General features: G+C 42.9%; 1 protein-coding gene across 2 annotated transcripts in view; it reads left to right on the top strand.

Moving 5' to 3' along the window:
* The window catches only part of COL15A1 (collagen type XV alpha 1 chain), a 369,611-nt gene that overhangs the window by 74,356 nt on the left and 281,201 nt on the right, over positions 1-14,054 (top strand). The window contains exon 1 of one of the 2 annotated variants that reach the window (XM_056520744.1): positions 5,866-6,432. The exons of the other annotated variant lie outside the window; for it this stretch is intronic. Coding sequence (XP_056376719.1) covers positions 6,099-6,432 — 334 coding nt within the window. The 5' untranslated portion in view covers positions 5,866-6,098. Of the gene's footprint in view, positions 1-5,865; positions 6,433-14,054 lie in introns of those variants that run through there. 2 annotated transcript variants of the gene reach the window in all.

Here is a 14,054-nt window from a genome sequence, read left to right as displayed (position 1 = left end):
ATACATCTGCATACACATTACACACACATGTTCACACAATACATCTGCATACACATTACACAGACATGTTCACACAATACATCTGCATACACATAACACACACACACACATGTTCACACAATACATCTGCATACACATTACACACACACACACACACACATGTTCACACAATACATCTGCATACACATTACACACACATGTTCACACAATACATCTGCATACACATTACACACACATGTTCACACAATACATCTGCATACACATTACACACATATATTCACACAATACATCTGCATACACATTACACAGACATGTTCACACAATACATCTGCATACACATTACACACACACACACATGTTCACACAATACATCTGCATACACATTACACACACACACACACATGTTCACACAATACATCTGCATACACATTACACACACACACACACATGTTCACACAATACATCTGCATACACATTACACACACACATGTTCACACAATACATCTGCATACACATTACACACACATGTTCACACAATACATCTGCATACACATTACACACACACACATGTTCACACAATACATCTGCATACACATTACACACACATGTTCACACAATACATCTGCATACACATTACACACACATGTTCACACAATACATCTGCATACACATTACACACATATATTCACACAATACATCTGCATACACATTACACAGACATGTTCACACAATACATCTGCATACACATTACACACACACACACATGTTCACACAATACATCTGCATACACATTACACACACACACACACATGTTCACACAATACATCTGCATACACATTACACACACACACACATGTTCACACAATACATCTGCATACACATTACACACACACACACATGTTCACACAATACATCTGCATACACATTACACACACATGTTCACACAATACATCTGCATACACATTACACACACACACATGTTCACACAATACATCTGCATACACATTACACACACATGTTCACACAATACATCTGCATACACATTACACACACATGTTCACACAATACATCTGCATACACATTACACACATATATTCACACAATACATCTGCATACACATTACACACACATGTTCACACAATACATCTGCATACACATTACACACACACATGTTCACACAATACATCTGCATACACATTACACACATATATTCACACAATACATCTGCATACACATTACACACACATGTTCACACAATACATCTGCATACACATTACACACACACATGTTCACACAATACATCTGCATACACATTACACACACATGTTCACACAATACATCTGCATACACATTACACACATATATTCACACAATACATCTGCATACACATTACACACACATGTTCACACAATACATCTGCATACACATTACACACATATGTTCACACTATACATCTGCATACACATTACACACACATGTTCACACAATACATCTGCATACACATTACACACATGTTCACACAATACATCTGCATACACATTACACACACATGTTCACACAATACATCTGCATACACATTACACACACATGTTCACACAATACATCTGCATACACATTACACACACATGTTCACACAATACATCTGCCTACACATTACACACACATGTTCACACAATACATCTGCATACACATTACACACACATGTTCACACAATACATCTGTATACACATTACACACACATGTTCACACTATACATCTGCATACACATTACACACACATGTTTACACAATACATCTGCATACACATTACACACACATGTTCACACAATACATCTGCATACACATTACACACACACATGTTTACACAATACATCTGCGTACACATTACACACACATGTTCTCACAATACATCTGCATACACATTACACACACATGTTCACACAATACATCTGCATACACATTACACACACATGTTCACACAATACATCTGCATACACATTACACACACATGTTCACACAATACATCTGCATACACATTACACACACATGTTCACACAATACATCTGCATACACATTACACACATGTTCACACAATACATCTGCATACACATTACACACACACATGTTTACACAATACATCTGCGTACACATTACACAGACATGTTCACGCAATACATCTGCGTACACATTACACACATATATTCACACAATACATCTGCATACACATTACACACACACATGTTTACACAATACATCTGCGTACACATTACACAGACATGTTCACGCAATACATCTGCACTCACTTTTATACTTCAGTAAATGGATGTTCAGGCGGGACTCTGTGCTTCCTGCTGCCTGCAGACTCGTTCACTCATCGGCAGACAGGAAGTTACACTGTGCGAGATCGTTCAGCAACAGGAGGAGGAAGACGGAGGAGCTGGGGAGGATTGGGTGGGGGTTGTTAAAGGAACCGAGCATCTCCAAGAGTGCAGCGCTATACCAGTGACCCCAGCAGAGAGGCTCACTTCTAAATGAAGGGCAGGGAGATGCTTGGCTAAAGGGCAGGGCCAGGGCAGGGTCAGGGCAGGGGCTGAAGCCCCCTTTGAACCCTATGTGTGCACGTCCCTGGGCATGACGGCCGCCACGCCCCCTCCCATAGACTTGCATTAAGGCGAGGCGTGATATCACGAGGGGGCCGTGACGTCATGATACTCCGGCCCCTGTATCGCTCGTCATTAGGCATCAAGCAAAGTTCGCTCCATGCAGAAGATGACATGGAGAGCAGGAGGGGTTGGGACCCCTGCGATCAGACATCTTATCCCCTATCCTTTAGATAGGGGATAAGATATCTAGGGGCGGAGTACTCCTTTAAGTAGATACGAGTCACTGCAAATAGAGCACGTGCAACTTTCAAGATACTCCAACCCGATAGACTTATTTTTCCTGCTTTCAACACACGAACTTCAAGTACTGACTGTTTACCTCTTGATAGGTGCCATTGTAATCAGATAATCAAGCTTATTTGCTTCACCTGTCAGTAGTCTTATAATTGTAGCTGATTGTACATTTAATTACTTTATGTAAATATAATTCTGATCACAGTTCACTAATTCTAACATTTATTGGTTACTTCAATAAGTTTAGTAAACTTGTAAAAGAGCTGAAAGCCATCATTAGAGCAGTGCCTTTTATATATCAGCCAAATCTTATTACACTGGTTTCCTAGGAAATGGAAAGTGTGACTTAACAAGCAGAAAGAAGCTCTTAAGTGACCTTTTGTTGGGGCCTCAGGCATAAAACAAAATACTGAGGGTGGGAAAAAGTAACTGGATGTTCTCTGTTTAACGACTGGACACCGGAAGTTTACATAGCACATTAATCTAAAAGGTAATCTATAATTCTTTTTGACCTAGTATGGAATACAATTAGTGATTTTTTTCCACATTGTTTCTTCACTTGTTACACTTTGATTGTGTTAGAATATGTTGCTAAACTGTGCAGCAAGATCCATACATAAACCATTGCCAGTCCTAGAAATGTTGAGGTTTTGATCAGAAGAATTGTTTAGAAAACTGATATTATCGCATTACTAGTACACTATTAAGCAAATCACTGAAAAAACACTAAAACTTAACATTTCATTTACCTATTAAAAAGGATCCACAAGCAGTCCTATTTCCATCAAACAACACATCACAGAAATGTTGGCACAGAAACCATGGTCAGAATCCAATTTGCAGAATTACACAAAAATTAGATTAAAAATCCACCACTCTGGCAGTCTGAAACAAAATATTTAGGCAAAAAACAAGAGGAGCACAAATATAATGACAGCTCCTATCTAAAGGAGGGATGTAGGGGAGGAGAAATGGGGGGGGGAGGGGTCTTGGGGGGGATAGGCCTGCAAGATGTAAGTGGCCTCTACCTCACAATAGCCCTGATTTCTTCCCTCTCACTACACCTACTCCTAGGCAGATTGTACACCCTGATAAGGAACCTAGTCCTGTTCTGTCCCGTAGGAAAGAGGCTGACTATCTACTGGGGTGCCCTGAATATCTGGTTGGGTATCGAGGGTAACCCTATGATAGAAAGTCACCGCCTATGAAAAAAAACACTTCTGTTAAAAAAAAATGATGGTCCAACTAAACGCAAACCAGCTGGAATAGCATGCCGCTGCAAGATGCTGTGGTAGCCATGCTGGTTCAGTATGCCTTCAGTTTTGAATAAATCCCCAACAGTGTCACCAGCAAAGAACCCCCACACCATCACACCTCCTCCTCCATGCTTCACGGTGGGAACCAGGCATGTAGAGTCCATCCGTTCACCTTTTCTGCATCGCACAAAGACATGGTGGTTGGAACCAAAGATCTCAAATTTGGACTCATCAAACCAAAGCACAGATTTCCACTGGTCTAATGTCCATTCCTTGTGTTCTTTAGCCCAAACAAGTCTCTTCTGCTTGTTGCCTGTCCTTAGCAGTGGTTTCCTAGCAGATATTCTACCATGAAGGCCTGATTCACACAGTCTCCTCTTAACAGTTGTTCTAGAGATGTGTCTGCTGCTAGAACTCTGTTTGGCATTGACCTGGTCCCTAATCTGAGCTGCTGTTAACCTGCGATTTCTGAGGCTAGTGACTCGGATGAACTTATCCTCCGCAGCAGAGGTGACTCTTGGTCTTCCTTTCCTGGGGCGCTCCGCATGTGAGCCAGTTTCTTTGTAGCTCTTGATCGTTTTTGTGACTGCACTTGGGGACACTTTCCACCTAGAATATGACATATTTTCAGTTGTTTCCCACTTTGTTATGTATATAATTCCACGTGTGTTAATTCATAGTTTTGATGCCTTCAGTGTGAATCTACAATATTCCTACTCATGAAAATAAAGAAAACTCTTTGAATGAGAAGGTGTTTCCAAACTTTTGGTCTGTACTGTATATCTCAGAACATAGTATACCACTGCCAGGTATCACTGAATGATGGTTCAACAACCAGTTAACCTCAAGCTGGTCAAATACATTAAGAAAGGTAGATGTGAGATAACAGAGCATGGGTAACACAGCAAATCCAAATAAGCCATTTCATATATACATATATCCCAAAATCAGGAAGAAATCAGGGCTATTGTAAGGTAGAGGCCACTTACATCTTGCAGGCCTCCCCCCCCCCCCCCCAGGACCCCTCCCCCCAATTTCTCCTCACCTACATCCCTCCTTTAGATAGGAGTTGTCATTAGATTTGTTCTCCTCTTGTTTTTTGCCTAAGTATTTTGTTTCAGACTGGCAGAGTGGTGGATTTTTTATAACATTTTTTGTAGAAGTCTGCAAATTGGATTCTGACCGTGGTTTCTGGGCAGCAATTTCTGCTATGTGTTGTTTGATGGCAATAGGACTGCTTGTGGATTCTTTTTAATAGGTAAATGAAATGTTAAGTTTTAGTGCTTTTTCAGTGATTTGCTTTCTATGGTACACTAGGATCACATCTGTTGGCGGTGAATTCTACACTGTTAACCAATAGATCCTAAAAGTCAGGAATTAAGACTGGCATCAATAGTCAGCCTATATAGCTAGTGTTGGTGTAGTGGTGCTGAACCCTGCGTGTCTGAACAGGACTGAGGGCACAGGAGCCAGCTTTCTTCTTATTTGTGCAGCTTTCTTAATTAGACATAATATTCTTACTTCAAGGCGCACTGTAAGTATTTACAAGCCCTAATACTCTTTAGACCTCAGAACAAAGCTTAGTTGTATGATAAAAACGTATTTGTTGCTGCAAGGTCTACAGATTAATGTCTCCTGTTGATTGGTGTACAAAGGGAACTCCTCTTGGTACTGGGCAGCCTTCCTTTAGTTTACATGAGAAAGGATGTGGGTCGTTAACTGGCTTCACATCTACATGACACAAGAGAACACCGAGGATATAGAGAATAGCTGATTTTATGCAGATGATTTTTGATTTTCTCCAAACTTTAAAACTTTTTTACCATGAGGTAACTGACTCTGAATTGCTGACAGTGGAGCAGGAAACAAACTCTAAAGATTCTATTGAGAGTGCAACTTGGTGAACTTTACAGCCAGACTTTTTTGACAGTCATTTACAGAGTATAATGAATTGGATATTGTTTTGCTGCTGCATTCTTACCAGATGTCGAAATGTGGAGGCACAATGGTGGTGGTGGTGGGGAGACACAAAAACCACTGTTCCCCCTACAGACAATCTGCCAAATATATCAATAGGATTCTTGGCTACTACAAATTTAAACAACCAGGCAAACAAAGAGATTCCCTTTACTGTTGCAACAAATATTCCGGACACCTACCTGGTAACTGCAGAGAGTCCTACAACTGGGTACCTGCAGAAAGGATCACCTTCTTCTATTGCAGACAAGTCTGGTAGAGTGAGTAAGGGGAAGAAAAGGAAATACACTCCTAGAAAAACAGGTAACGTGGAAGAGTCAAGTGTGTTAGAACAATTTTGCCTTGCAATAACATAGCATACACTTTTATGGTGTATTCTTTATCTGATACATCCAATTCAGATTTCACTGGTATGTAATGAAAAATGTTGGAAGCTATTGATGTAGAAAGTGGACTTGTAATATCATGAACTATAAAGATACTTGTCAATTGTACATATTATCAGGTACAGAAGAAAGAAAAATCAATATTTTTTTGTATTCGCTGTATATTTCTCTTAACTCTTTTGGTTAAAATTAAAAACATTCAGTTGCCTTAGGCTTCATTCACATAAAAAATTTTGGGATATGTTCCCAGTATTTGTCAGAATATCAGCAGACAGGTATGTGTATAAACAATGTGGTGTACCCATGATAGGCTTTTTAAAGTGTACCTGTCACTTTAACCCCTTCCCTCTTGGGCCATTTTTCATTTTTGCCCTTTTGTTTTTTCCTCCTCACCTTCTGACCCGTATAACTTTTTTATTTTTCCATATGTAGGGATGTATGAGGCTCATTTTTTGCGCCATGATCTGAAGTTTTTGTTGGGACCATTTTTATTTTGATGGCACATTTTGATCACGTTTTATACATTTTTTTTCTAGTATATGAAGTGACCAAAAATAGGCATTTCTGGACTTTGGAGTTTTTTTACGCTTGCGCCTTTGACCGTGTGGTTTATTTATCATTATATTTAAATAGTTCGGCCATTTATGCACGCGTCAATACCATATATGTTTAGGGTTTTATCTTTTTTTACATTTTTTTTATGTGAAAAATGGGAAAAGGGGGGTGATTTAAACTTATTAGGAATGGGGTTAATGCATATTTATTTACTTTATTTTTAGATTGCATACACTGATCAATACTTCTCCATAGCATAGCAATGATCAGTGTTATTGGTGCTCTGCTGCTCCAGACTGCATGGCAGACTTGAAGCAATAGAACACCAATCGGACAGCTAGGAGCAAGGTAAAAAGCCTCCTGCTGTCCTCTCAGCTGTTCGGGACGCCGCAATTTCACCGTGGTAGTCCCGAACAGCCCATTGAGCTGAACGGCAACAGTTTTTTTCCAGTTTTAGACGCTGAAATCCACTTTGATCGCAGCGTCTAAAGGGTTAACATCAGCCCGATCGGTGATGTCTGGCATTAGCCGTGGGTCCTGGTTGCTGATAGCAACTGGGACCCATCGGGTATGATGCGCACTCACCTGCAGAGCACGTGTCATACAGTGGGAGCCCGCAGTGGACGTAAATATACGTCCATATGCGGGAAAGGATTCAAAAACTTTTGACATGTCCTAGAGACATGTCAAAAGTTTTGATCGGTCTCATTTTCAGAACAAGTAGGGAGAAAAATACAGCTGACCGAGACAATCCCATAGACTTACTTTGTAAGTTTGTATCACTTAGCGCTCTTTCTCTTAGCTAGTCCTGGCTTTACGGTCTAAACCCTCAGGCCCGACAGATCAAAACATCTTATCCCGTATCCTTTGGGAATAAAATGTCTAGGGGCGGAGTACCCCTTTAAGTATAATTCCACCCACTTCCCCAATATTTACAGAATGTAGTAAAAAGTGAATAATATTGTATGGATTAGATTTATTACAACAGATTTAAAGTATACAGGCTAAATAAGGGTTCTGTATTCTGTCGTGGGATACTGTACATCCAAACAACACTATATTACAGAGATATTATTATAGAATGCATCTGATAAAACATGTTGTGCTATTGGGGTTGTCTTACCATAAGAATACCTGACGATATGCCCCACTAGGACATATGAGCATTGTTAGAGATAGGATGACATGTATTTGGCATTGCAGATGTGCTGCTGGCAGTCAAGTGCATGCTCCCTGCAGCAGCTGGGTAGCTCTGTGCTGCTGCTACCATAGGCATGCGCAGCCTATTGCATTAGGGTGTGCACCCTAATGCACAAACTCACGCCGCAAGCGTGTGTGTATATATATATATATATATATATATATATATATATACACACATACATACACAAATACACTCTGGCTTGCATGCACACATACATAAACAGACCTGCACTCATATAGGTGCAGTATAAGTCCCCACACATTAGGTTGGCAGTATAGTTCCCCCACATTTGGTTGGCAGTATAGTTCCCCCACATTAGGTTGGCAGTATAGTTCCCCCACATTAGGCTGGCAGTACAGTCCCCCCCCCCCCCCCCACATTAGGTGCAGTACATTTCCCCCCCACATTAGGTGCAGTACAGTTCCCCCCACATTAGGTGCAGTACAGTTCCCCCACATTAGGTTGGCAGTATAGTTCCCCCACATTAGGCTGGCAGTACAGTTTCCCCCCCCCCCCCCCCACATTAGGTGCAGTACACCACATTAGCTGCAGTACAGTTCACCCCACATTAGGTGCTGTACAGTTCCCACACATTAGGTGCAGTATAGTTCCCCCACATTAGGTGCAGTACAGTTCCCCCACATTAGGTGCAGTACAGTTCCCCCACATTAGGTACAGTATAGTTCTCCACATTAGATGCAGTATAGTTCTCCACATTAGGTGCAGTACAGTTCCCCCACATTAGGTTGGCAGTATAGCTCCCCCACATTAGCTTGGCAGTATAGTTCCACCACATTAGGCTGGCAGTACAGTTCACCCCCACATTAGGTGCAGTACACCACATTAGCTGCAGTACAGTTCCCCCCCACATTAGGTGCAGTACAGTTCCCACACATTAGGTACAGTATAGTTCCCCCACATTAGGTGCAGTACAGTTCCCCCACATTAGGTTCAGTACAGTTCCCCCACATTAGGTGCAGTACAGTTCCCCCACATTAGGTACAGTATAGTTCTCCACATTAGATGCAGTATAGTTCTCCACATTAGGTGCAGTATAGTTTCTCCACATTTGGTGCAGTATAGTTTCTCCACATTTGGTGCAGTATAGTTCCCCCACATTTGGTGCAGTAAAGTTCCCCCACATTAGGTGCAGTATAGTTCTCCACATTAGGTGCAGTATAGTTCCCCACATTAGGTGCAGTATAGTTCCCCCACAGACATACAGCCTTCAGCCATATACAATGTATGGCTGGAGGCTGTATGTCTGTGTACTGCCCCAATTCAGTGATCCGACCACCGCTCCTCCTCCTCCTATATACCATAACAGTAGGTCCCGGGACCGGAGGAGCGGTGGTGGGAACACCGAAGATGATGTGCTGCCAGTTGGTGCTGGTGACTTACCATGCCGGCCGGCGCGCGTCCTCCTCCTCCCAATGCTCTGCTCTTCCGTTGCTATGGGCGCCTGCACGGGACATCAGTGACGTCCCTGCGTGTGTTACCTCCCGGCGGCCCCTGTGTTTTTAGGGTTAACGCCGCAGAAAGGTAACCGAGACATCCTTGTGTCCCGAAAAGATCTTTTGGGACACAGGGATGTCCAGAATGTGACGGGGGGCCCCTTGCGGGCTGCTCAGTGGTGTCCACGGATCCCCCCTCAGGGCTTAATTAGGGTGTACCCAAGCACATCCGGCACACCCTATGCGCACGCCTATGGCTGCTACCTAGCGGACACACAGAGCCACAGGGAGCTCACTCTGCAGTCACTCTGTGCAGGGGAGTACCTAGAGCATTTGGCACCCAGGGCGGACCCTTTTTTTGGCACCCCCCCCCACCTGCACCCCCCCTTAATTACACCCGCCTCCCTCCTCCCGTTTAATTACACCCTCTCCTCCCCCCCCTTAATTACACCCCCTCCCTCACCTCCCTCCAGGGGCGGACTGACAACACTAGGGGCCCTAGGACCAAAAAAAGGCAAGGGCCCCTGCTGGGCTCTGCAGCTCATCAATCTTCTTCCACGCTCCTATTCCACCCAAATCCCCCACACACAATAAACTAAAATTGATATATGTAAGAAACACTTTAACGTAGGTAAATTTCCATGACCAATAATACTGGTATACAAGGAGTAAATATATACCACCACACAATAACTGGATAATACCACCATACTGTACTGAATAAAACCACTAAACTCAGACCAGTATACTATACAGGATCTGTATAAGTTATTATATACAGGACCATATGGCAGTAGATAACAGCTGTACACAGGATGTGTATACCATATAAGTGATTACAGTTACATTTTGGCACTCTACAATTACGTCTTTTCTGATCAGCGTAGACCGCCATGTAGATCTCTTAACATCTGCAGGAAAAACATGTCAGACTCTGCATTTTTCCAGTGCTCTTCCCTCCTCTACACAATCTTTCCATCTATAGGCCCACAAACTGTAATAATGCCCTCCTTGGTGTCCTGCACAGTAAAAGGGCAGGGAGGTAGGTAGCCAGGTAAATAGGTAACTAGGTAGGTAGATCAGGAAGCCAGACATGTAGGTAGGTGACAAGTTAAGTTAGGTATCCCTACTTCCCTGTAGGTATAGGCAGCATAGTTAAACCCCAGTTCCCCCAAAGTATAGGCAGCAGAGTTAGCCCCCCCAACCTCCCACCCTTCCCCATAGGTATAGGCAGCAGAGTTAAACCCCATTCCCAATAGGTATAGGAACAGAGTTAACCCCCCTTTCTCCTTAGGTATAGGCAGGAGAGTCCCCCCACCTCCTTTCCCCGTAGGTATAGGCAGAGTTACCCCCCCCCCCCCGCGTTCCCCATAGGTATAGGCAGAGTTAAACCCCTTTTTTTCCCATAGGTATAGGCAGAGTTACCCACCCCTTCCTTTCCCCATTTCCCCATAGGTATAGGCAGAGTTCCCCCCTCCCCTCTTCCCCATTGGTATAGGCAGAGTTACCCCACCCCCTTTCCTCCCCTTTCCCCATAGGTATAGGCAGATTTAACCCCCCTCTTTCCCATAGGTATATGCAGTTACACCCCCCTCTTTCCCATAGGTATATGTAGTTACACCCCCCTTTTCTCATAGGTATATGCAGTTACACCCCCCCCCTCTTTCCCATGGGTATATGCAGTTACACACCTCCCCTCTTTCCCATAGGTAAATGCAGTTACACCCCCCCCCCCTCTTTCCCATAGGTATATGCAGTTACACCCCCCTCTTTCCCATAGGTATATGCAGTTACACCCCCCCTCTTTCCCATAGGTATATGCAGTTACACCCCCCCCCCCACACCTTTACATCAAAGAAGCAGAAGTAAGCTAAGACAAAACAGCTCTTTCTAATATGTTAAATTGTAAAATAGTATTGTAAGGGAAAGAATACATAAGTAGCATTGTGTAAAGTGGAAGCTTACCTTGAGCCTTTGTATTATGGTGAGGAAACAACGCGATTGAAGGTATAGTCAGTATAAAAAGGTGCTATTGATGTTTGGATCCTTAGTTTTCAGTGCTTTCCCGGATATAGGATCTCATTGAAGTCCTATTATACGGTATTTCAAAAGATTCACAATGACCATCCATCTAAATGTAGACAAGTACAAGCTGCTTTATATAGTGTCAGTTAAAGCATGGTAATGAGTCATAAAAAGACTAGAGATTCTTGACAATGTCTTCCCTTCTGAGGGTGGGTTCACACTACGTTTTGTCCCATACGGGAGCGCATACGGCAGGAGGGAGCTAAAAGCTCGCGCTCCCGTATGTAACCGTATGCGCTCCCGTATGCCATTCACTTCAATGAGCCGACCGGAGTAAAACGTTCGGTCCGGTCGGCTCATTTTTGCGCCGTATGCGCTTTTACAACCGGACCTAAAACCGTGGTTGACCACGGTTTTAGGTCCGGTTGTAAAAGCGCATACGGCGCAAAAATGAGCCGACCGGACCGAACGTTTCACTCCGGTCGGCTCATTGAAGTGAATGGCATACGGGAGCGCATACGGTTACATACGGGAGCGCGAGCTTTTAGCTCCCTCCTGCCGTATGCGCTCCCGTATGGGACAAAACGTAGTGTGAACCCAGCCTGACATGGATTATTTGATAAATGAGTTCTAAAACCTATTTAAGTAGAACTATAGTTGTAACAGGAAGATCAAAGCAGATCATTACCCCAACTTTTGGTGACATTCATTTTCAATTAAAGTTACTAAAATCCAACATAACCAATACTTTTTCACCTAACAGCTGACATTAGAAATTTTTTTAACAAAAAGTTTAAAGGGGTACTCCGCCTCTAGACATCTTATCCCCTATCCAAAGGGGATAAGATGTGTGATCTCAGGGAGTCACAGTCTCCGGCCCGGAACCCCAGCATTCTGAACATTCAAAGCACCTAGGTCCATGTCTCTGTGCCATCACATATAGCAGGGATCCTTCAAAAATTAAGTAGCCACTTTGCCAGCAACAACACAAACTTACAAGAAGACATGCCTCTTAATAATGCAATTTTCTATAATTTTTTTTTACAATTTTTTAGTGCCCTTTGGGGACAAATTTTTCAATTACAATGACTTTTAACATCTGCTTACAGAGCCTGCAAAGGAAGCCTGTATAGTCAGTGCACTAACCTCTCAGAGCACTAACCCGACACCAGGGAGGAGGGTAAGTGACCTGGATCTGTAATGTTAAAGGGGTGCTCCGGTGCTTAGACATCTTAACCCCTATACAAAGGATAGGGGATAAGATGCCTGATCGCGGGGGTCCCGCCGCTGTGCCTCCAGCTGTTGCATAACTACAATCCCCAGGAGTTGTAGTTTGCAAACAGCTGAAGGTTTGCACGGGTACATTTGTGGTACCTGGGAGGGTAATGGTGTCTGGGGTGTTGCGGTCATAGTGTAGGGTATATTGGTATTAACCTTCAATTGTCGTGACGCCAGGGTGCGGTTTCCTCAATATAATAATCCTACCGCCAACTGTCCCACAAATGGCAGGGAAAAATAACAGAATGTCCACAGCAGATTTTATGAAGTAAACTTGAAGTAACTTTACTGCATATTTTATGCAACGGCATGGAACATAACTGTCTTTGCGAGAGAGAACCGCGGTACAGGTTCTTCACAGGTTTGCTGGGACTCTGGGATCAATTAACTTTGGTGCTAGCCACTGTGCTACTATATTTAGGAGATTTCAGTTTCTAGTAGTCACACAGAATTTGTAGGATTGAGTTTAGAGTAACTCACGGTTTTGTGGCTGCTGGACTTTAGGCTTGAGGCCTAGCTCAATTTGAGATTTGTGCTGAGATGTGCTTGCTTCTTTAGTGTCCAGAAGATAAGAGCAGGAACTAAGAGAGAGAATTTAGTGGCAGCAGCCCCTTATATATTAAGGGGGTGGGACAAAGCTCATTGGTCAGCAGACCTGTAAATCCTGACCCAGTGAACTCTGGGTATCACATGACCTAAAGGTCCTTAAACCATAGTACAATTTAGAGGTATTCCTATATAACATATTATATATATATATATATATATATATATATATATATATATATACACATTAAATACCATTTATATGAGGAGACTAGGGGTTAGTCCTACAGGAGAGCCCCATTGACATGGAAGGACTCATGCAGCAAATTCTCTGTTGCAGCTCAGACTCCCAGCGGAAACCCCCCGCCCCTGTGATTGTACCCTAAAAACATTACACTACACAAAATAAAGGGTAAAACTCTACATATACACATACCCCTACATACTTACACCCAACCAACCCCCCCCCCACCCCCA

The sequence above is a fragment of the Hyla sarda genome, chromosome 5, assembly GCF_029499605.1.
Source record: "Hyla sarda isolate aHylSar1 chromosome 5, aHylSar1.hap1, whole genome shotgun sequence".
Classification (NCBI taxonomy): Eukaryota; Metazoa; Chordata; class Amphibia; order Anura; family Hylidae; genus Hyla; species Hyla sarda.
Note: the sequence above shows the minus strand (reverse complement) of the source record. Positions and strands in the feature narration are given on the sequence as shown.